Source organism: Simochromis diagramma, unplaced genomic scaffold (assembly GCF_900408965.1).
Source record: "Simochromis diagramma unplaced genomic scaffold, fSimDia1.1 OVJJ01000131.1, whole genome shotgun sequence".
NCBI classification, from domain to species: domain Eukaryota; kingdom Metazoa; phylum Chordata; class Actinopteri; order Cichliformes; family Cichlidae; genus Simochromis; species Simochromis diagramma.
In genome coordinates, this window is record NW_024387200.1 from 5,682,651 (window position 1) to 5,708,472 (window position 25,822).

At 40.9% G+C, this 25,822-nt stretch overlaps 1 protein-coding gene across 1 annotated transcript in view; it reads left to right on the forward strand.

Annotated features, from left to right (window-relative positions):
- Positions 1 to 25,596, forward strand: part of LOC120745680 (ADP-ribosylation factor-like protein 15) — a 97,724-nt gene extending 72,128 nt beyond the window's left edge. Inside the window, exon 5 of the mRNA XM_040050743.1 lies at positions 23,740 to 25,596. Within this exon, the coding sequence (XP_039906677.1) occupies positions 23,740 to 23,892 (153 nt within the window). The 3' untranslated portion in view covers positions 23,893 to 25,596. The remainder of the gene's footprint in view (positions 1 to 23,739) is intronic.
- Positions 25,597 to 25,822: the final 226 nt, after the last annotated feature.

Genomic DNA, 25,822 nt, shown 5'->3' on the forward strand with positions numbered 1-25,822 from the left:
AACAACCAAAAACACTTTAGGCATAGTTTCACAACTGTTCAAAATATTTCTTTAAACAAAAAAAGTATTCAAATAGAAACAGTTTCCAGTATAGAGTCACTTAACATTAAACTGTGACTGCTTTGGTTTGGCTCGTCTTGAAAATTTTACTTCTCAAGGAAAAGCATTGCGTTCTTTATAATTCTTGACATGAAGCAACTTTAGTTACTTGAACTGTTTGGACCAAAGGGTTTTTGAAGCATCTTACTACCTCAAGTCAGCTCAAATCCATCACCTCCACACACACAACCTAAAGGTCTTACTTTAGATTGTGGCAGTTCGTAGTGTGTGTTGCATTGGGCAGTGATACTGTTCCAGCTCAGTGTATGTCTTAATCACATCCGATGACAGATGAATCCCCTGGGCTATCTGTGCCACATGAGACGGTCCTCCTCAGCTCACAGTGATCTAGATTACCCCCCCAAAGTGCTTGAAAGCAAAAGAAGACAGGAAAATCCTGACAGTTTTATCCTAACGGATAATTTGAGGTTAAATAATCTCTTAACATTTTGAAGCTCTGTTTTGTGAATCAGTCATTTTCACTCAGAAAATATAAACAAAACGGGCTTTGATTATGCAGTTTAAATGCCTAGAGAAAGTAGCATGTCACGGCGTGTTTGTTCATCTTATTTGTAACTCCTTTATTTTTGTTAAAGCAAATCACATTCGTCGTATACAGTACAAAATCTTTTGCATTTCACTTGGCGGCTTACACTGAGTTTGACCCTTTGTTTTGTTTTCTACATAAGCTTTCTCCTGCGGGAACTGTTCGATGCTGTTTGTTGGAGCTGAAGTGGGTGGTGTCAGCGATGCAACCCTGCCACCCTGTTCCAGTGTCCTCGTATGTCCCTGTCTGGTTTACCCACCCTGCCACTTCCCTCCTGCAGAGTCCTTTCTGATGGCCAGCTTCTCTGAACTCAAACAACAGCTCCATTTGTTCTGCCAGGGCTGGGAATGCACTCAGCCATCTTTAGTTATGTTTCTGCCAGCCACAGTGAATGCCAAACCTGTGGACCTTACTTCTGTGCCAGCTCTTCTCTTTCTCCTTCTTTTCTTTCACTGTGTCTGTCTGAGTACATGACACCGGCAGGGTTTAAGTCACTGGTAAAAGGTCCTGAAAAGGTACTGTCCACGTGGCTGTTGTACTGTATTAGCCTAAGTCAAAATTGAAAGAGTAGACGGATGCAAATTGTAGATAAGCTTTTAATCAGTATCGAGTTAATCAATGTCAATATAAAACTCTTAGCTACAATATTAAAACAGACTGCCTGATGTTGTTTAGGTCAGTCTCATGTCGCTAAAACAGTCCTGACCTGTCGGGGCATGGACACAGATTGCTCTGAAGGTGTCCCGTAGTGTCTGGCACCAAGATGTTGGCAGTGGATCCCTTGGGTCCAATGGGTTGTGCCATATCCTGTGGCTGCCCAAGGAGTTGGGTGGCCAAATTGCACTTTAAGCTCTTTTACATGTTTCTTGAGCAGTTCCCAAGCCCACTGTGGACACTTTAAAATTATGTGGCGTGGTGCATTATCACGCTGGATGAGACTGCTGCCAATACTGTTTGGGTGGGTGGTACGTGTCAAAGTAGAATCTGTATATTTGTAAAATACTCCAGAGCTACCTTCCTGTTGAGGCACGCATGATGAGAATACAACTACTTCCAGACAGTAAGAGAAAATACATGACATTTTTCTTTTTGCCTGGTCAATCTTTAGTGGGTTGTCCTATATAGCTACTTTTGTAATATGGAGTTTTATTGATTCCATTCTACAAGTTATTGTAGACAAGACATTTGTTTTATTATTTTAATTTCTTTTAGTGTGTCACACCTTACATGGCATAGCCAAGAAACATGACTATATTTTCAGCTATTTGCATTTAAAAAGCCACCGCTCATTGGGGACAAATAGACCGTGGACAAGATCTGAACGCCTCATTGCCCAACACTCCTCAGTCACTGTTGTGTGAGAGATGGATGAGTGAGTGTATGTAAACACTGCATTGGGTCCCAGGTCTTCTCATAGTGCAAAGCCAGTGTGGAACTCTTCAGTTCGCTCTTGAAGGACTTAAGAAAACATAAGTCGCTGATAGCAATCACTCAGTCACAGAAATCCAGTTGTAACCATCACTTCAAACAGTCCCTGTGGCTGAATTGTTGCTTCAAAAGAAACAGTGGGCAGAAGTCATGGAGCAAGAACAAATAAGCAACTGAAATGGTTTCTATCCTGTTTAATTCAAACTAAGTCTGTTTACTTCCCATTTCTGATGCAATTGGTTGAGTTGCATTGACCTATTTGGTCTTTATGAAAAACAAGGTAGGGCTTTCCAGAATTACTACTGGTGTCCCTGTCAGCCTGACTAAGAGGACAACAGAGAAAGTTGGCAAAAGGAAATGGGCAGGGAGAACTTCCTCAGCCAAGCAGAGAGAATGAAGAAAGGCAGTAATCTGCTCTGTCTGGTACATTACCCGTGAATGAGACCAGAACACATCAGTAAACTCAAAGAGGATGCAGTCCTAGAATAAAGAGAACTCAAAGAGAAAATAATTCTGGCCACTGATTCTGTAAATCTTAAATTCAAATGCAGTTTACTGTAATTATTTTATGCAAAAGTTGAGCATATGGTATATGTCATATCTCTATTTTTGATATGTTGTCCTTCAGTAAAAGGTGAATTGAAAATGGTGACATTTTGTTTTGTTTTTATTTACATCTTATAGTATGTCCCAACACTTGTGAAAGAGGGCTGTATGTTCCCCTTTTCTTTTTCTTCCTCTGATCCTAGTGTCAGGGCAAGGTCAAGCATCACCTGCTTTCTTGTCAGTTCTTATCTATGTTAGTGGGAACCCACCTTGTAAACAACTGGCCATCTGATCCACATGGCCCATCTCTCTCCACTTTTAGAAGCAAGTGGCCCCTTAATGGGGATGTCCTGGCTGGCATGGATATGCCCAGACTTGTTGTACATGTCCCCCCCTTCTCTCCCTCCCTGTGAATCACGGAGATGTCTTAGAAGGGATATGCTCATCTTTCAAATGATTTAGGCAGTGTTATTTTCTGGGTCTTATTCTTAACAACAGTTACCATGTAGGACATCTGATTATAGCTACATCCTAGGTGTTCACGGCTTATTTTGTGGTCATGATATCATGAACACAAGAGATATGCATGACCTCAGTGGAGCATGTTTATGTGCCTGGCTTAATCCGGGGCACCAGTGGGGAGACTAGGTCTGCATTCCACAGTATAACAGTGTGATAGACATGTATAACATTTTTATCATTACAGTTGGAAAAAACAAATGTCCCAAACTTCCATGGACCAGAAAAAAAGAAAACAGATAACAGCAGACAGCAGTGGTAATGATCAAACACAAGTACAGTAAGAAATAAATGTCCTATAATCACAGAGTTAAAATGTAATCTACAAGATGCTTTGATCTTTTCTGCTTGTAATCTCTAAGGAAATGCAATACCACAATTCAGCGGAATGATTAAACCTTGTTCCCTCATAGTCTAAATAGCTTTTTTTTTTTTTTTTTTTTTTTGTCCAGCATGGTAATAACTTTCTGCATTAGTCAACCTGTAATAAAGCGGTATTAAAGTCCAGAGCAGTGCTTCATATTGTACTCTTACCTTTTTTTTGTTTTTTGTTTGCTTGCAGAACTCGTGCCATTTGTTTAGTAATAATTTAACAGTTTTAACAGGGGGGGGTTCAGGTGAATTTGCAGGTGGTGATGAACTTTTGGCATTTATATGAGCAGTTTTGGACTGTTGCAGTGTATTTGATCTGCCTCAAGAAGATGGACCCAGACATTTTAAGATATTTTGTTCGGCAGTGCAATACAACTGCAGCACAGACACTCACTGCAGACAGTATTGTGTGGGACTTGGCAGACACCCCCTGAAGCGTCTTTTGAAAAAGGTTACCTTGTTTGCCCCTAGAGCTATTTTCGCTCTGCCTCTCTGTCTGGACTTGCCAGTCTGTGAAAATACTCCTCACTAACCTTACCTCCTCCTCTCTCCCTCCCATCCCATGTCTGTCATGACATCACAAACATCAGGTATCCAAAGCAGACAGCAGTAAATGGGCGTTAGTTTAATAAGCATTATTAACACACCTGCTTTGCAGTGCATTCCTGATTACATGGTCTAATGGGACTGGCACTCCAAGTAGGATTAGTCAAGCCTCGGGGTCTGCACCTGAACCTCAGTCTTAAATGCAAACATCTTCTAACTCAAATACAAAGAACTGTGAAAAAGTAGCCTAGTCGTGACCGTTTTACTTTTCTGCTTGTTTACCCATACACACCAAATCCTGTGATCCACCTTGTTTATCTGATTGTTCTTTTTAAATTCAAAGACTGCAATAACTCAAAAGAATAATTAACTGATAAATCAAGATTTTGTCTGTATGTAGATGGTGCTCTGTAATACACACGTTGATTAATGTAGTTCCAGATGATTTAAGTTCTCCATCTTTTTTTAATGGATATCCATCAGGTGGATTCCCATCTGTGAACCATTATAAACCAAAACAAATAAAATGGCAACAGTAACAGTTGTTTCAGTCTGAATTGCCATGACAGGAACATTTGTGTGAAGGTGCAAATCTGGCTTAAATCAGCACAGATCCATATATATTGATCATTTTCATGTTTCAGTCAGAAGGAATAAGTTAGTTTTGGGACTAATGTGGGTCTTCATCCAAAGACAGTTTTAATTCTCTACATTTGTGTCTTGGCTGTGCAGAGGGACAGGCTATGAGGACACAGCCAAGACAGAGGATATGGAGTCATGCTTGTGTACATCCAGCAAGGTGACAATTTGTTCATCATTTTTGTTGTATGTTGATTAGTTGAAGAGTTTGCTTCAGGATGAAAGGGAATGGCCACGGCAAAGTTGACCACAAAATGAAGAAGAAGAAAAAAATGACTTCAAAGATCAAAACATTCAGAAGAGAAGCGCAGACAATGGCTGCAGTTTTAAACTCTTGGTTTTACTCTACCACCAAAAAGCTAAGGTTAACAAACATCACCCCACATTAACAGTTTTACCACAGATTTTTGACACTGTTACCAAGTGGGAGTAGACACATGGAACATCCTTGTGCAGGACTATAAAGCTCCATGTTTCACCAACACAGTACCATGCCATGTATACATGGTACTTAACTCGTCCTTTGTGTGTTTTCCAACCATTAAGCATTTCTTTACAAACAAAACCAGGTAGACGACTAGATTTTAGTGATCTTCTAAAAGGGGAAAAAAAGATTCTAATACAGGTGCGTTTGAGAGGCAGAGAGTTTGAGCGTGTGTTTAAACAAAGTTTTTAGAGGCTCTTATTGGATCACTGCTAAGGAACATGGACACTGAGACATTTCTGTACATGTCGCCCTAAGACAGTCTGCAGTTCTGATGCACAGATGGTAATAACTTTAACCACAAAATGTTTATAGGGTATAAAAATGAAAAATGCAAAATAAGAAAAATAATACATGGTACAGACAAACAGTAGACTAGAATGGCTGTGGTTTGTGTTTGTTAAAATGGATAATAAAAAAAGTTCTGAAACTTATAGACATCCATCTATTTTCTGCTACTGGTCTTGATCATAGCTGCAGAAGTCTGAGCAGGGATTTCCAGACTTCCCTTTTCCCACCACCTTCCTCTGGGGGAACACCGACATCCAGAGAGCAATAATCTCCACCACATGTTCTAATAAACTAATACACATTTTTGCCAAAAAACAAACAAAATTAATATCAAGTGATAAAAATAAGAATGTTGCACCACATGTGATCAAAGTAAAGATTGGTGAATGTGTTTTATTGATGTATTCAGGAATTGCCTCTGCAGTTTTTCGGCCCAAAGACTGTTTACTTCATTCACTCTGCAACTTTTGCACCCATTTAGGAATATTTCATAAATGAAATTATGAAATATTCTTGAAACCAATTAAATCCTTCTTAGTGCAGCATTGGTGAAATGTTACATTGATCTGTGCTAAACATTTGAGAATAGTTGTTTTACCAGTGTTTCATATGCATTTGTGTCTGAAGTATTAAGTGAGATTTTAAGGTAGCTTTTCACACCTAAGTTGTTATCAAAGTATTGCTGACAAGTGTAGTGTGCATCATAGCCATAGCGTCACGATGCCATGTCTTGTGTTATTAAGTACAAATATAGAAGGAAATCTTTCTCATTTCCCACTCAGAACAGTATTATTTCCAGTCCCAAAGTGGGTGGTGGTAATTGTTTTCAATTTGCCTCCTATACTGTGGGCATAGCACAAATCTGTGTCTGTACCATCAGCATGTACCAGATTTGCAAGCCCACATATTTGTTTTTTGTAGTCATTGTGGATACGTGAGCACAAATTTAAAGCATTAACGTCACTGTGCCATGTTGCATTATACCATGAAGGAATTGTGGGCTGGTAACATGGCTCGTTTTTGGTGTTGGTTGGCAGAGTGGAGGCAGTTTTGGAAGCAAGCACAGAAAACTGTTAACTTTATTAATTTTTAACCACGATTCTTCTCTCTTTTTGTGAATCAAATTACAAAAAACATTTGATCAGTGAATCTGTATGACTGCAATCCTGTCTGCTTGCATGTGGCAAGAAATGTCAATCATAAAGCCTAGTCACTGCCCCTCAGGTTTAACCAGTAATTGTGAGAGAATAAACAGAATGTCTAAGGATGTGACTAAGCCCCCTAAGACCTAATGGGAGCTAATAGTGAAATGTTAAAGGTCTCCAATGACCATATGACCAGAAGGACTCTACGTGGGCTGCGGCATGAACAGTCCTCAGTGCCAACATCCACTCAGAACACTGTGTTTCTGATGAATAGTTTAGGGCACTAACTGTCTGGAAGTGAATCAAATGATTTTGGGTGTCATAGCCTCCAGATGAAGCCTGTGGTAGCTCTACTTTCTGAGCATGTGGAAGTACAAACAGGATGTGTGCCATGTGCTGTTAAACTGGTAAAAAGCCAAAAACCTTTTATTTTCTGAAATATGATTTCTGCTTCTTTCTGTTCTTTTTAAATGGCTTCTTTAGCATCTGTTGTGCAGAATGGGCTTTCTGCTAAACATGTATGATATTGTTCCCCCTTTTTCAGTAGTAATCCTAGCCTGTAGACAGATGGAATCTGTTTATCATCTGTGAAAATGAACTTCCAGTCATTGACAATAGAGAGGATGGGATTCCAACTCTCACGATTATTGTTGAAATGTGTATACATCCGGATAATGGCATGCTTAACGGATGCGTCAAAATAATCTTTCGTAATTGATGCGTTTTAAAGTAATCCGTGGGTGTTAAGGGATGTTATTGTTTACCTGTCATGCACACCAAACGGTATAGCTGACACCTCAGATGGAGTCAGTCTTTCCCAAGCCTATTTTCTGCAGTGTTTGTGGCAGTTGCAGGTGATACCCCTCTAGTATTTCCTTGCAGACCAACTCACTTGAAGAGACAGTCCCAAAGGGTCTAAGTAAAGAAAGATGAAAGCTTTGGAAAGACAGCCAGACAATGGAAATGAGAAGTACTTTGTGGAAATAAAAAAAGTTACCGGTAAGTTTTGGTGCAGTTCCAAGTGCCACAAGTGTTGCTCACTCAGCAGGCTTTGCTTCATCTTCTCTGATTAAGTTTTTACTTCAGTTATCTGAAAAGTACTGTTCATTCCCTCTGGTTATTGTGTCACTTAATCAGTTAAAGTTAAGTTGCTTGTAACTCTTCAGAAAGTAGCTCATTTTCTAGGTTCTCACCTCTAATTGCATATTAGATACTTTAATGTTGCACAATAATATATATACAATTTCTAGTAACTAATAACCTCTGCCCTTGCAGGCATTTCATTATCGTCATTAACGCCCACTTAACCTGACAAGAGTCATTTGATAGCAGTATTTTCTATTTAATTAACTGAGTGAAGGTGTGAAACGCGTGGAAAGTATTCCTTTCTCATCCTTTTGTTTCATGGATGTCACAGAAACCATTTTTAAGGTGCATCAGTTATTAGTATTTTTTTTTTCTACAGCACTGATACAGCATCCTTGTTTTCTCTTCAGAAAAACACCGAACAGAAATCTCTGTACTGGTGACGGTTGTTTCTTTTTGTTGTTGTTTTTTGCTCTGACAGTCTGCTGTTTATGTTTCTTATGAAAACCTACGTGCAGTCATAATTACCTTTTTAGATGTTTCATCATACTTTTTGAAATCTGTATTTTTTCTAATGTAGTCGTTCATCGCTGATCATTATGATAGTGACGACTCTCTTCACTGTGCGTATTCTTATTTGTATGTTTTTCTGAGCCAAACTTAGAAAAGCATGCTAAATTAATTCAAGTTAATTACAGTCGGGTGTTGTTTTACCACTGCTGGTCAGAGAATAACTGCCAGACATATTTTCATGTTGTTTATTTCACACAGTAAATGAAACAAAACAGTACCCTTGTGTATTTTTTAAAGTCATGTCTTCATTTTATTATTTCTTTTCAGTTTAGTTCATATTTTATATCTTTGTTCTAGCTTAACGTCAGAGAAAGTCCTGCACTATCTTTACTTTAAGCCAGTGATGTGATGATGCATAAATTTGAAGTAATGTACTGCACTGGTGTTCTTACTAGAAACTCTAAAACCTTTGTTTTTGTTTTTATGGTTTATCTGTTTATTTCTGTGGGATATCTCAAACACAAGTCATCTGTCTGTCTTTACAGGGTTTATCTTTATGTGAGCAGTAAAAGCACAAAGACAAGCACTGTGTACTTTCACTGAAATATATTGATAATTTCTTTTACCATTAGAAAAGTGACTATGACGTTACTATGCAACCTTTTTTGCTATCTATACCTGTTGCACAGAGGTTGGATTTAATAAATCAGTCACGTGAATGCATCGCATTTTGTGCAAAAACTGAGATTACAATTAAAACTAGAGAGACACACATGATCAAATGGTAAAAGTATTTATAAATAAATTAATCTGTAAATTTAAAAATATGCCCTTTAGCAATTGTAGTAATGGACAAAGTTTGTAAAATCCACTGACTTGTTGTTTGAAATATGACACATCTCTTCCTAGCCACATAATGCTCTTACTCACCCTCGACAGGTGGTAGACATCCAGATGGCTACTTGAATGTTACATCCAGTTGATCGCTTGTTTTTAGCCATTAATTAGTTCATAAGTTATCTCAGCATGCAGCATGTACGTAGGTGCACTGCCGGGTTAGTAATACATTTTTGCAAGTTGTACCCTGCACAAACGATGTCGCTCTTGCACATGCTGAATCTTGCCTACTCTTTGCTAATTGAATATACAGTGCATTAATGTGATCCAAATGTGGAGAGGTTCCTAATAATTTGTGTTGGCATGCGATCTGGCAGTTATGACCAAAACAGGTAATTTGTTAAAATTGAGGCTTTTAAGATGACTCACCATAAATTCTCACACAAAGCCCAGGAAGTATATATATCCGGATGTGGTTATGATGGAACTGACATTCCTGAAGTTTAAAAACATTTGTTCAGTTAATATAAAACCATCAGAATTCTATTTTAGTTTGCAAATATGACTTAAAGGAAATTTAATGCAGACCAAATTAGGCTTTCTATAGAGGGGGGGGAAAAGCAGGGTCCTCAGAATAACATTTCTGCTGCATAAGACCCCTAATTTACTAAACGGAGCCTATAGGTTTTTGACTCTCTTATGTGGCTGGAACAGTATTCTTTTTTTCTAGTGTCCGTGACAGCAATTTAACATTGCAGAAAGTCCTCTCACAACTTTTGATCAAACTGTGTTGGGAATAGTCCAGACGGAAGTGGCTAGTCAACCACTGTCCTCTGTCACATTTTGCACATGGTGAACTTGCAGGTCTTGGCACACATTGGGTGGTGGCTGTGCTCAGTGACTCATGTGGCGCCCAGTGTCTGAAACTTTCGTCAAACGTCTGGCACATGGTGTGTGTGTCATTGTGGACTGTGACGCTGGTGGCTCAAAATTCCCCAGTGGCTGCTGATTGGTTGTTTAGAAGATGAGGCACAGGTAAGGGCCAATCAATGAACCTTAAGAAGGAAACAACACAGCGTGAGCAACTCCTTTACCAAATGGCCATAACTAAGTTGTTAAGATCACCCTTACAATACCTTGCATTTGCGTCATTACTGAGTGCAAATGTCTAATAATTGCCAGCTCATTTAGAATAATCATCGGGATAAAAGTTGTGCACCACATACGTCACAAATGAGACTGAAAAGTGACAATTAATTTTATTCAGTCCTCCCCTCTATTAGTCTATTAAACAGGAGTTTACAAAGGCTGCCAATACCAACCTTTTTTCCTCCTTTTTGTCCTCTAGAAAATAATTATTAGCACAAGCAAAAAGGGAGGTAGTAAATCCAGCGTTAAGAGCTTTTTTGCAGGAGTGACCAGAGTAGAGGAGGGAAAAGACACACAGTCACATTGAAACACATGAAATCACGTCTTCAAAAGAGTGAAAAATGAAAAAAAAAATGTGATAGGCTGACCTTAAAAATGTCCTTCAGTAAAATGCTAAATTAGTCATTCGGACAGCAGAGCATTAAAGTCTTGATCGTTTTGCAGAATACAGTCATGTTTAGTTAAAACGCGGTCGTGCAGTTGAAGTGAAGGATCATAATTTGACTTCTTTGAAGGTAACTTCAAAAAGACATGGTTTAGGGCAAAATCTGTGAGATTTGGTCTCACTGATTTAGGTTTTGGAGTGGGGGGGGCTACTCTTATTGTCCTCACACACACTCACAAGTCTTAACTCTACACAGACACGAGGCGTTGAAAAGGAAACTTTGATCTAATCACATGTGTTCTGTGCTATTTATTTGTTTATATGATGATGTTAAATGTCTCTCCATTGACTGACTTTAATCTATGAAAGGTCATAATGGATGTCCTTTCTCAGTTTGCCTTTGATGGAAAAGGAAGGGGCGGTGATATCGAAAGGAGTGTTTGCACAACTCAGCTGGTCTGTAAACACTGATGCTCACGACAAAAGTGATGCTATGCTTAACGCTGCACGGCATGTATGTGTTGCGTGGCTTGCCCTTTGTTCTTTCACATACCTCATGAGCAGAAAAAGCTGCGGTCAGTGCTTAATCACCACAAGGGCAGTCTGAGAGCTATGACCTGTCTTAGTCTTTTCATCTAGATTTAATCACGTACGTTGGTAAAGGAGTGCTGCAGCCTCGTCAAATGATTCAGCAGATGTCGGTATTCTTCAGCGGTTTGCTTTCGCCTTAAGAGAGTTAAGTAATGTTGCAAAAGTAAAAGTGAGCCAATTTCATCTTTCTCCTGCTCTCTGCAGAATAATAATTAAGACAAATTCCAAACGGGCTCGTTGCCAGTCTTGTAAAGATGAGATCATTGTGCAATGTCAAATAATTTTTATCAGCTTGACTGCCAAAAATTGGGACTAATGAAAACTGCAGCTCGAGTGCAGTCAGCATTTCTAACAGACATTCTTTTTGAATTCTACTAATTTCCCAATAAAACCTTTCTCCACGATGCCAAATGAAGATGAATGGACTCCAAACTTAAAAGGTCCAGCTGTTGCATAAAAATTTCTGGTGCAGAGTTAAAAACGGCATCAGCAGGGAGACCACCATAGTGTTCACAGATCTGGGGAATCGACGGGCTATTTCATGCGAAAAAGGAATGTATTCAGATGTTAACCGAAATCATATACAGCTGTTTTTGCCTGGGGTGTATTCCCCTTATCAAACTAAGTAAATAGAGGAATTGTAAAATACATCCCGTATAATGACAGCTTCACTATAGAATATTTTTTTTGCAGTCACTTAGATCAGATTTCCTTACTGTGTGCTGAGTGAGCAGACAAGACTGATGGCGGTACTGAGCAGGAGGACAGGGGATGAACAGCAGGAAAGCAGACAGGCGGCGGAGGTGGTGGTGGTGGTGTGGGGGGGGGGGTCAGGTGGTGTGACTTTTTACTCTGCCGCTCACTGACCTTGACAATGGAGCCCCAGCCACTGACTCTGATGGCTCTCTCTGATAGTGTCTCTTGCTCGCTCTCTCTGCCCCTCTATCTGTTTCTCTTTCGCTCTCTTTTCCTCTCTTTCCTTTTTTTCTTCCACCCCCCCTCTTCTCTCCCTCTCTCCCTCTCTTACTCTCTCCCTCTGCTTGTGCCTAGTGAGTTTAGCCCGCTGGCTATGGCAGCCAAAATGCACCACCACCTCTCTGCTGCAGCTCACCCCCCTCTTACCTCACGTCTGCTCTTTTCCAGACAAGCGGGTTTAAAAAGTCAACTGCGTATTGAGCCGTCTAGACTGAAGCCGGTCAGCAACCAGTGCTCCCCACCCCCACCTCCCTCTCTCCAACCCCAGACTTGTGTTGCTGGCTACAGGAGAAAAATGGATGGGGAGCAGGTGCCCTTGCTGAGCTCTGTCCCTTAATTCTTGCCAAGTGCAAATGACTCTGTGGTCACATTATATAAACATATTGACCATAATGTAGCAACATCCAGAAAGCCGAGCTTGAGTTAGCCTCCGGACACGTTGACAGCATTGTAACAGCAGTTATCTGTACAGATGATAAAAAATATATATATTATTTTCAGGCCATTTACATAAACGATATGTTGGTGATCTGTTGCTTATTAGAGTAAGTTCATCCAGTGTCTTTTCTTGAAGGTGTTTTTTTAAATAAGAGTACACTTTTCTATGGATTTATAAAATGCACTCTTCCACTCTGCTGGCTGTTATTCGTTTGACTTTCAGTTTTGTGAGTAATATTTAACTTCTTCTTGCAGACGCCAGTAGCATCAAATGTATTCACTTCATATTTGCTCGTCATAATCGAGGTCCATGCTGTTGTACAGAGCACACAAATATCATTTGGTTGGGGAAACATACAGTAGGAATGAGATTACAGTCCTGCATTCCTTTGTGTTCCGGTAGCACTGAAACACTAGAATAGTATGTAACTGTAACTGAATAGCGATGATGAAAGTCTACAACATGCATTTATTGGTGGATTTTTATCTCACACTGATATGCTTGCTAACACTTCACACAATCCGCACACGGTTCGGTGTAGTTTCTGAGTTCAGTTCCCTCCCGTCAGTTGATTAGGTGAACTGCATGGCACTCCGAAGTGTGACATTCCATGTAAAGCAGCGCGTGATATTTTTTTAAGAGGTGTCTCCAGCCAGTGGCCCCACCATGTGCACTTAGATGACTCTATCTTCTCTGGTAAAACACGGTGTTGACAGCTTGATTTTCCAACAGACTCTTGCAATTAAGCTGTCTTTAAATGTCAGTGTCTGCCTTTACGTCTTCTATTACAATTAATCAGTCTGTGCTCTCATTTTTCCAATTCACTCAGGTAGTATTGTAATTTAATGCAGAGATGTTTCAAGGTGTTAGAACTCTACAAGTCCCGTCAGGTTTTTGGTTCTTTTTACACTTTAAATTGATACTTTTGATTTCCCCTCAACTCACACTGCATTTCAATATGATTTTTTTTTTCTATCAATATTTCTTGGTGACCGTAATAAGATGGGCTTGTGAAAACACTTTTGTTTCTTAACAACAGGACAGAGGAATTTATCCTTGGTGATAGCACCGGAGTGACCGTCCCCTTTGCATTTTGCATGTGGTACACTGCTCCTGACTCTTGCTTGGTCATATCCTCTTACAGATGGTGGAACAGACATAGCAGGATGTTGTCACTCCTGGTAGTGATAACCAGAAAGTGCTTACAAAAAAAAAAAGGATTCAGAGCAGACTGGGCTGATAAACTCTGTCTTTCTTGGTGGTCCCATGTGAAACTGTACTCCTGAGAAGGGAAAAGTTGACTCCAGATGTTTTATCTGATAGATATACCTGAGTCTTTGATAAATGATGAGCCACTTTTAGGGGTACTGTAACATACATTTCCATGTTGCTATTAACCTCTGTTTCCATGTGCTGTAGTCTGTGAGTGATTACAAAAAAAAGCACTGCAAATCTCAAGAGAGATCTTACAGACATGTAACCGGGGCTTCATCCAGCCCACCTTGGGATGCAAAAGTTGGAAAATCAGTCAAGCAGCACATATTGATTACCCTCTGGAGAATGTGTGCTAGACCTTGGAAGACCAGTATGTGAAGTTACTTAGAGACTACTTGTTTCTTTGATGTTTTATCTCTCTTACATCTTTGTCTCACCCACTAGCGCAGCCTTCCCGCCCACCTTCATTTCTGCTTTCTTTCCTTTTCCCACCCATACCGCCTTTCTCGTCCTGTCATCCCTGGGCAGGTGGTCTGTCCCTCTGGGAGGTTAAGGGGCACTGTGGGTGAGAGGGCAGTTGGCAGGTTGTGTGGGCACTGTGCACGCATTTTCCCATAGCCCACGTCAAATGCCGCTGAACCCTGACCCTAGTGGGTCCTCACTCTCAGAATCCGTTTGGAGCGCAATTCAGACAGCCAGACCCTATTCAGCACCGTACTTTCCTCTGTAGGAGAAAAGAATCCCGTCTTTCCCAATTGTGGTCAGTGGCCCTCCCTTTGTTTTCGGTCAAGCAGGGTCGGACGACCGGCCGCCACAAGCCAGGACAAGACTTCCGAAAAGCCTATTCAGTATGCGATTTGACCCCAAAGTTCCCTTGCTGACTCACATGGATCAAACGCTGGGAATCTCGGGAGGGGGGTTCCCTTCCATTGAGTTTTTCATCCATTGAAATGTACCCTTTTTCACAAGTTTTCTAAAAGTTTGATGGGTATAGCACTGTTTCACAAATGTGGGGCTCCTGGTAGATTTATATCCAGGCTTCACAGAAGTTTGTTCTTAACTTCTTAAATGCTTTAGTGTTAAAGGCCATTATTGGCTTTATTGATAATTAATTGATGCGATAAGAAGAACAGGATTGGCTTTCATCCTTGCCTGTTGTGGTATGAAAATGATCGTGTGTGGCTATGGCTGCTTTTGTTTGTACTGATCCACAGTTTTGGGTATACACTACTGATTTCTTATTATGGAAGAGATTAAAACCAGACAGAAGCAGTTCTCCAACTAAGGGTATTGAACCATGCATCAAAAACAAACACATTTCTTAAACTACATCAAACCTCATGTTTGATGATGAGCTTTGGAACCATGCATATCCACAGAGACACCACCGATGTGTAAATTTCCCGAAAATTGGTTTCATAGAGTGGCGTGCACTTTAATTAGTGAAATTTGCTTGAAGCAGCTGGAACACATGTTGGGAAATGTGTGTTTTGAACAAACAAGCCTTGGTTTCATCATAGCTTTTGTTTTCTGATTGGTCCTTCGTCCTTTTTGCCTGGCAGTTGGTTGTTTTTAGGGGGGAAAAGGCTTTGTTGTGATTAGTTTACACATTACAAGCAAACATGTTCATGTATGCTTTTGAATCCTTTGAATATGTGATTACGATTATAAATATGAGAAGGTATCCAAAGCAACAACAAAAAAGTATGAAAGCCTGCAACCTTGAATGAAAAAAATTTGATAGCCTTTGATTTGCACGTCTGTGTCTGTGAGAGTAAGCGTTGCAAAGAGAAGTTGCTATGTGAGGGTGTGTGTACAGACTCCAACTTGACGCATGGTTTAAATCTTTTGCAGGAGTGGAACACTTTGATTCTATTGCCGCGTGCTGTGTGCTGAAGCGGGGGCCTGCTGCAGCTTTCAAGCTGGTTAACTGTCAGAACTGCAGTGTGAAAGGGGGGCCTCAGAGTGAAAGGGGTGGACAGTCCCACTAGGGGGGTCCTGGAGAAGGAGGCGGTGGCTTGGGACAGACCTCCTGGGCTTTGAGAGCCCTCTGTGTGGGCTGCTACAGCAAGGCAGCCCCCTTCACAAGAAGAAGAGAGAAAGGGCGGGCTTAAAGGAAGGTGCTGGCACATTGGCCCCTGCAGCAGGGAGCATGGGCAGGACGCCAGCTCACCCGTTTAAGTCCCATAGACCAGATGTTCCTTGTCAGGGAGCCCTTGGCCTTTCATAAATTGAGATACTGTAAATCTTTAATAAGGCAAGCCAAACATGCGCACGCACCCCCACTACACACACTTCCCAAATATTCTACCCTCGCAGACGTTTCTTAGTGTCCTGCAGGTCAAACCCTGGTGAAGGGGCCTTGTTCCATGTACTGAACCTGCCAATTATTCTCCAGCCTGCACAAGAGGGCGGATGTTATCCTTCCCCTTTGCCCCCAGCCCACACTCTATAGAAAATGCCATTCATGCTTCTGGCCTGTAACATCACCTCATCTCTAAGCTTCACTTAACGATATATGCCAGCGACCACAACCAAAGAGGTTTCTTAGATGTTGTGATCTAAATATATATAGCATCAGAAGCTTATGAAATTAAGTGCGCCCTGTTTTTCAGGTATGATTTTAGCATGTTATCTTTTCCTTTCTCAAGTGATCTTCTGGACATCTTTGTACCAATATCAGCATATAAACTAATCAGCCACAGCTTTAAGGCCTCTAATTGCCCATTTCATTACATCAGCTTATTAAATTCAGAGAACAAATCTTAATGACATCTTCCTTAGTTGTTCCATTCCAAGAGGAGAATAGAAATTAGAAATTAATTTGCAAACGTTTGCCAGTCTGACAGAGTGACTGCCATTAATCCAAGTTGGACTGCGATTGTTTGGAAAAAGGTTTTCTTGCAATCAGTTGCTAAAAATAACAAAATCCAGTGCGTTCACCAGGACACCAAAGAGGTTGCCATCCTGTTTTTTTTTTTTTTTTTTCCCCTCTGGTGTTTTTGAGTCATTACTTATTTTTCTGTTGGTCATATTGCTTTAGATATTTTTAGCCTGTCCTCTAGACCCTTGTCTCACTATGCCACATACCATGCCATGTTTTTTTTTTTCTTTTTTTCCCTTTTGTCCTATGTAGATATGTAAGGATGTGTTCTGCAGAAACACTGCATCTGATGTTGTCACTACCAAATTTGAAACATGCATCATATACCCATGAGGAAGCCAGACGTTTTTGGAAGTCATATGACTTGCTGCAAGAAAAATAAAAGCAAATACCTCTGTGCTTGTAAAAACAAAGCAAAAAAAAAAAAAAGATCTACCTGTTCATTGTCCAAATGGGAATTTTCTCATGCACATCTTCTAGATAAATTTTCAAAATGCTTATATGGAAAGAACATTATCACCGTGTAACCTCTTAAAAGCAATAACATTGTTCCAAGGAGCACAGTGAAGGAGTCTGTAAGAATGTCCCCTGTGCATCCTTGATTTACAGAGCCTCTGAGGATAACTCTGATCTGGCAGTGGTCAGTTGGCTTTGAAGAAAAGTGTACTGCAAGTGAATCACTTTGAACCCGCGCTAAGCTGAGCCCAAGGGAAGCCTTGTGGTCTCACCTGAGTGGAACACGACAGTAAATCTCAAGGCTGCTCAGGTTTTACATTGTGACATTGGGACTTTAGACATTTTTTGCCTGCTCCAACAGTTCTACAACTCTGGTCTGGTTCCAGGGTGGCCTCAGCGCTTTTACATGCTAGCTAGACCTGGATTGTTTCCACAGCAAATGAAAGGATTTAACTCAAAGTCCACATCTTTGTTTGTCCCACTCACTCCTGTCATGCTCAAAATTCAGGTTTAAAGTCTTTGCAATATGTCTTTTTGACACCATTGGTGTGTTCTTAAACCCCCTACATCCATTTTTCTTTATTTGCTTCAAAGTACAGCTGTAGGTTTCTTCATGGATCTTTGCATTCCTGAGTGCGCCCTAAATCTACTGCAGCTTGAAACATCAAGGTCCTCAGCTGTGCACTGCTTCTTATTGATGATTGCTCTGGTCTTTAGTATACAAAAGCTGATTGCTTCCATTTCTGTATCCCTCAAAAATATAATTGCTACCAGACAGCTAATGTGTTTTTGTGTATTTGGCATTTCACCTCTGTCTGTTGGTCAGTGTAGAGCGTAGGGTACGGTAACAAACGTCCGCTGGCCGGGAGTCAGAGTATCGATTGGTCCACTGGGCCACGTTAGTCAGTTTATGTACACGAAGTTGAACAAAATGCATCTAAAAGCAAAGCTATTATTCTGCTGTACAACAGTGGAGGCATGTAAATCATATCACTGCTCCCTTAAAATGGACCCAAGCTTGCCGATGACGAGATTCATAGTCCATAGCGTTTAAATGGGATTTGACTGGAAACATACAAATGCACAACAAAACCTCAAACCTTTTGTGATGTGGCAGCTTTGACATGTAAAGACTGATGTCTGCTGTTATTAGATGAGTGCATATGATTTGCAGGCAATTTAAAGTTTTGGATCTTTTGGAGAGGCAAAACCCCAAGAATATGACATCTTTCCCTGTGATTTAGCAAAGCATCAACAGTGTTACCCTTTGTAGTGTCTCTTCTGGGCTCAGCAACTCAAACCGTTTTTAAAAGAATCCCAAAAATATAGTTAAATGTTTTAATTAATATCATCAACAACATGCAATGACTACGCGACTAATGGCTGGGAAAGTCTTTGGTTGGGGGAAGCCCTTGTATATATATTGCTGTGCACACACAATAGGAAAGGGTTTGGTATGGAGATCCTGTTGAGCTCTATTATTGTATTCTCGCTGTGCTGTGCCAGCTGCTGGCTGTCTCAACTATATTCAAAGAGGGATTCTGCAGTGCTCACTTCATGCCCTACTTACTGCTAATACATTAACCAAACAAGTGATCAGGTCATGATCTACCTTGACTTGCCCACCTTAGATGCAAAATCTTCAGTCCATTACTGAAAGTGTTATAGCTTTAAATAGGTGCTTACATAGGCTTTGGGGTTTATTTACTGGCCAGTGGGCTGTTTCGTTTCACACCTCCCTCAATTTGAGGCACAGTGTTTGTTTATTCACAGGCTTCCCAGGTGTTCCTCTCTTGGGGACCTCCAGGCTTTCTCATGTCTTTAAGGCTCTTTAGGTAAGGCGGAAAAGCAAACAAAGGCATATCTATTATATGGTGAGTGGATCTCACATTACCCTCCCGTTTCAATGCAGTCGCCAGTGTGGGCCATTTTCCAAGTGACTGATATCTTCACAGGGGCCAACATGTCAAGGGATGGTGTAATTGATTGTCTTGGATATTTGAGTCTGCCACTTTCCCTGGTTAAGAGACCCCCTATTGCTTCCCTCTCCAGTTTTGTGCCTGCTCGTGTGGTGAGGTTTTGACATGTGACAGTGACGCTTCATAGATATGTTGTCATGGTAAATATTAGGAGAAGGGCATCGAAGGCCATGTTATTCATTTATTTGCATACACATAATAAAAAGATGTGTTTTGCTCTCATCCTGTGAGCAGAAGTGATGCTCTTTTTGTTTAAAAAAGGTTCTGCTGAAGTTTAGCCTAATTAAAAGCTCTAGGCCGAAACTGTTGGTTGACCAATGAGCGCTCCTTGTTTCAAAAAACAGTTTTGATGTTGTGTGGAGGAAATCATAACTTGTCTGAGTATTTTTAACGGCTTCTCTTTAGGTTTTGACGTCTTCTCAGATTAACATACTGTGTTCTTCTGTTTATGGTCTTATTACTTAAACAGTAAGATGTTATTAGTATTATTTGATAATACTCTATTTAATTTAATTGTTTTTTCAGGCTTTTATAACCCGAGGAAAGTGTTAACCATACATGAGAAATGGAAAGCTTACAGCACAGATCATTTAACTTTCTTTCGGTCCTAATCTGCTGTAAGAGTGTATCCAACAAATCTAAATCTCTTTCATCTGGCTTTGTTGTAAACCTCTGCAAATATGTTAAAAACGACTTGAGATTTCTTAAATACACCCACATAGCACCAACCTACTGAACCGTAGTAAGCTTTATCAGAAAGATCCTGAACATGTTAATGTCACCGTGTTAACTTGGACTTCTGCCATCGCACTGTTGAAAAGGTGCTTAACCACAAATTACTCAGCACAAATTCAACAGCAGAAATAACTACAAGGAACACTGCGTACCAATAAAATAATGGAAATGATCCATGAAATTGACTTTTTGGAGGTAATTACTGCTGTGGAAACACTACAACAAAAGTGAGTCACATTAGGTTACATACCATTTAGTTATGTATCAGCTCTCTGTGTACTCTGTCTGTGATGCTGTGTCGGTTTTGTCTCAACAGTGTGATGGATTAATACATTTCGGAAGGGGTTTTTTTTATGGTAGGAGCTGTGTTTTTTGGGTTTCTTGATAGTTGTGGTGCAAGAATCAACAGGTAATAATCAGTAAATCACAACCGCATGGTCTACTTTCAGTACCTGAATGTCTGGCCCGCCTGACAGAGAAGCTTAGTATCTGTCTGGATTGAGTGGGTGCATCAATGTAGATATAAGCTGCTTTCTTTCTTCCTCTTCTTCCTTTTTGGTCGTGTGTGTGTGTGTGTGTGTGTGTGTGTGTGTGTGTGTGTGTGTGTGTGTGTGTGTGTGTGTGTGTGTGTGTGTAAACCTGTTATCCAGGGCATGCTGGGAGAAGCTGAAACTGTACTGGTGTACCTAAATATATGCTAAATAAGCATACTGAGAAAAAACTTCTGACAGTTTTTGTTGTTTTTGTTTTTTCTCTGCTTTATAATTTAAAATATAGACATCTGAGCCCACTGCCACCTGCTCTACTTTATGCTTTTTTAGAAGGTGAAGACAACTGCAGAGGAGAGGATATAAATTTCTTAGGGGTTTTTTTTTTTTCTTCACATGTAGTATCAGACAGCAATATCAGGTATCTCCATAGCTGCCCTGCCCCTTTAGGTGGCTCCACGGTTTGTTTAGTTGGTCAAGAGGCCAGAGCAGAGCTCATTAAAGCTCTTTTATTCTGCCAGGAGATCCTCTTGCCATGGCATTATGATGCCAAGAGTGACCATACATGCAGTAATCTGGCACAGGTCAGGGAGCAGCTGGATGCACGTGCCATATATGCCCATTGGGTATCTTAAATAGCCCAAAGTAGGCTTGCCAGGTTTGGAGCTTAAGCTTAGCTGACTATATTATACAGCCACTCCCTGCGGACACTGGGTCACAAATTATACAACCTAAAAAATAGATCTATAATTCATTTACTTAAGTCGAGGCTCATATTCCAAAAAGAAATCATGCTTTAACATTATTTTATATGTCTGTCTTCTGCCCCTTGGGTATGTTAGATTCCTTACACATTCCCAGTCTTTAGACTTTTCATAGTCTCAGAAGGTACTAACTATTCAGGGCTGTTACCAAAGAGTTCACCTTTCCTGGGTTTCATGTCTGTCCTCCTGAGAGCGCAGACTGTTGGCTAGCATGACTGGGCTCGAGCAGCAGGAACTCTGCTGACACAGACACAAGCGATTAAAGAATTTTTGACACCCTCATGCATGTATAAGCTGCTTTCTAACATGCACAAGGCAAGACGCTCCGGTCTGTATGACCTAGAAGAAGCTAGACTGGATGACCCAGTGGTCATCCTTGGAGCCATCTGGCAATCCACGTCTTGTGTGGCTTACCCATACCACTGCCTCACGCAATTCCTTAAGCAAGCATAAGTGTGCTTAGGAGGATTTAATCTCAGAGAAACTGGTTTGGGCCACACTGCTGATTGCATTACATTGCTGATTCTTTCAGTAATGTAATACTGAGGCAGTGTTTTTAGCAGCATATAATGGCTGAATTGTGTGATTAAAGTCTCTGGATTTGATATGCAGTGTCGATGAAATGTAGCTCGCAAGAAGGTGTTCATATCAGTTGGCTATTAAGTAAAAAGGGGATTGTTTGAGATCACAGATTAGTGGTTTTATCATGCGCACGTAAGTGTAAAGCTGCACTGAAAACTTTAGAAGTCATCTGCCGTCGTTGGTAAGGCCGCTCATCTGTCGCACAGTGCTAAAGAAGGTATTTGCCACACTATGAGATGCCCCTGGGTGTGTTCTATTGGCCCGTGAGGGGAAGTGAGAGAAGCTTGAGCCTGTCTGCACTTGCACAGAGGTCACTTCTGGACTTTTGACTGTCTGCCAGTGTAGGGGCCAAAGTCTTCCAGAAGAGGGCCTTGGCTACAGGCTGACAAGTAAGCCAGCCAGACAGGCAGCCAGCCACATCGTCTACAGTCTAGGTCTGGGGCTAGAGCCTGGGCTAGGGCAGCTCAAGTTACCCAGACAGATTTGTTAACACTGTTTGGGTCCACTCGGCTTTCTAGCCAGGCCTCTGAGCCAAACGCGGCTGAGGTGACTTAATCTGTCATTAAACTCACATTACACCCGGACAGAGACTCGGCTCAGGGGGGCAGAGACGGCACTCACTCTCCCACTCGCTGGCATGGATGGCTGGCTGGGTTTGAGCAGACACAAAGAGTGCGCACCCCCTCCTCCTCCTCTCAGTCCTCTTCATGCCACACACCATGGCACAGCTAGACAGCCCAGCACAGTCTAGACAAAAGCAATTTCACTTGAAGTTGAAAAGTAATTTGACTGTGTGACGATCCTTGTGGACTTTGTGGTGTTTATTTGCTGCACATAGCTCCTTGTTTTCTTGTATAATTCAGAACACTGAGGTTGTCTGCAGTCATTAATCTCGGTTTGATATTTGCAGAAATGTGTAGAAATGAGCACTAAAGAAATCAATTAAATTGATAATAGCTAATGTAATGTTTTAAATAGCTTCAGAGCATAGCTTTGTGCTGTCCTCTTTCCAGCCAGTCAATACTCAATGTGAATATTGCATTCGAAAAAACGCAGTAGTTTAGCTTGTAGCTTAATATTCTAATAAAGATGAGTGAGAAATAGAGATGCCTATATTCATATATTTCAACCCAGCGTCTGTACACATTGTGTACATTTCTGCAAGCTTATACACCATTGTCAAACTGAGCATGAAACTGACTAAATTAGTTAATAAGGTGGGAAATTGTGTTTTTATTGCATCTGTTACATTTGAAGCTTTGCATTTTTCTCCCAGAGCTGCTGACAGTACACATTTGGTTTGTGCATTCTTCACTGGCTATAAGGCAAACAGGAGGAGATGGCTGAACTGGGTTCACATCGGGCAAAAAAAATTGTTTCCATATCTCTCAGCTTGAAAATGTCAGAAACCCTAACAACCTGCAGTACCTTCAGTGGAGGTCTAAGACATTGTTTCCCTCTGCTGAGATTTGTTTTTACGTAACAGCTGGTTCTGGTTCTCCCCTGAACCTCACAGCACCCCCACTGTCAAGAGCAGCCAAAAGCCAGCATATGAACTTTATAATAACTGTTACAAAGAGCAGTGCCAACCCTTTTATTCCTCAGATGGAGAGGCTGTTGTGTTTCATTTAGGTGTGTGTGTGGGTGGGGGGGGTCGAACAGCAGCAATTACTGGATACCGGTCTAAAAAACGTACCATGTCTTCAGTCTTATGTGTTACTAAAGCACAACATTATACAGTTACTTTCTGCCACATGTTTGAGGGTGACGTAATGTGTGAACTGACCTAGTGTGGTGAGGATATGAGATGAAAATGTGCCAGCTTACATGCCTTTACAAGCTGTAGTTTGACGATTGTGTTTTTGTTTTATTTGAACTTTTTATACTTTGAATTTGATCAAAGATGTTCTGGGGGGAAATTAAAATGTTGATTCATATTTTTTTTATTCGTATTGAAAACAGGAGCTGTTGTTAGCTGCTAAATATAAGATTTTACTTTTTTCAAATGATTATTTTAGCTGATTGCATCGTGTGTTTGGCTGCAGATCAAGAAGTACTTTGAGCTGGAACCGCTGGCCCGAGGAAAGCGCTGGATCCTGGAGGGCAGCACCACTGACAGCATGGAGGCGGTGAAGGAGAGCTTCGGTCAGTTCATTAGCCTGTTGGAGGACAAAGACACAGAGCCGGCAAGGATATGATGCTAAAGCTGCTAATGCTAGGAGACATTAGCGGTTAAACACCAACACATCCTGCTGGTGCCCATGTACATGCGCGCACACACACGCACACACACACACACACACACACACACACACAAGAAAATACAGCAGTTGTTGGTTTCTCTCTGTGAGATGTGTATTGTATGTTATCCTCCCTTCACTACGGTCTCATTTTTCAAATTGGAAGAGCGTGCACAAGCGACAGTCAACTACTACAGCCTGACAGAGGAGCGCGACTGTTAAACCCACCCAGCGTAAAGCAGTTTGTCAAAAGAAATCACTGAACTTTGCCGACAACAGAAATCTTGTTTACTGCTGTTTGTGCCATTGTGATTAAATCAATGGCATTTGGAAGGTATGGCATTCCTTTGGTCATTATTGAGCGCGCGCACACACACACACACACACACACACACACACACACACACACACACACACACACACACACACACACACACACACACACACAGTGGAGCCCAGATTGTCTGTAGATATGTTTAACATCTCCACTAATTACTTTGCAGGATGTTTGGGTGGGCATGGTTGAAGTTCTTTCCACTGAGAAGTACTGTATGGCTGTCAAGTGTGCTTCTCCTTTTGACTCGGTAACAGCGAATGCCATCATGTGATTGGAGTGCATAGTCCAAAGCCTTGTGTTATGAACGGTAGTTGCATATCGGTGTGTCACACCGTGTCTAAATATCTAATCTGAATAGTGTAGTCTGAGTATCTCATGGAGTATCTTATGTACATGCAGACAAGTATATTGCTGTGTACCCTCCTGTGCAGCCATACACAAGTACTACTAATCATGTGACTAGTGTTAGGTGAGTTTATGGAGACATTATTCTTTCAGAGAAAGTGGAAATGAGTTTGAATGCTTTTGTAAATGTGCAACTTAGGATATATTTTCTAGCTCTGTATCTTAACCTCTTAGAGCTGCATTCAGATTTTTTTATATGTCATACACACACGAGTCACACTTAGGAATTTTTTCAAATCAAAGAAGAAAAAAAGAAACAAAAAATAATGATTGACCAGGCTGGATTTCTCCACAAGTAGAGAAATGTAATGGACTTGGTTGCTTAACACTAAAATTGTCACTTTTGATGATGTTTTTGTTTTTTTACAGTATGTTTTTTTTTTTTCTTTTGAATTTGATATAATCCCTTTCAGCATTGGCTTGTGACTGCAGACTCCCATCGGGGTGAAATACAAACTATCAATCAGCCACAGCAACAGCTGCATCTGACAAGTCGCTGTCCGACACACTAATGCCTTCCAACTGTCTGAAGACCCCTCCCCGTCTGCTGTTTATCACGTACCTCTGCCCCACTTCATCCAAACCAACACTACCCCTCCACTCCAGCTCCGCTCCCTGTTTCCATTACTGCTCGATGGGGCTTCTTTGGCCTAGATGAGCCAGTTCAGTGCGGCTGCCCTCAGGTGGACTCCACACCTCTTAAAATGAGTCATGTTCATTGTGCCACAGGTGTGTGGTTGTCCCGAAGATGTGCTTATGAATAATGTTCACACCTCCTCCTTCCTGCGTACTCTGTATTGTTTGTTGTTATTTTGATCAGTATTTTTGTCAGGTTTGTAGAGATTTAACCACTTTTTGTACCTGATGTGAGAATGATGCATTTGTTCGCTTGAAAGAAAAATAAATCTGTTGACTAGGGATCTGTTGGCCTTTTCATGTCATTTCATTACCCAAACCTTTATAAATTCAGTATTTACATTGTTGTTGTTATTATCTCATCTTGCATTTGTCTCAAAAAAGGCAATTTACGTTTTAAAAGGAAAATTACCGTCACAGTTCTTGTTGGCATTTTGATCGCTTTTGCTTCTTAAACTGTGGAAGTAAAATATCTGATACATTTGTCCTCTTACTTCCTCTGAATGCTAT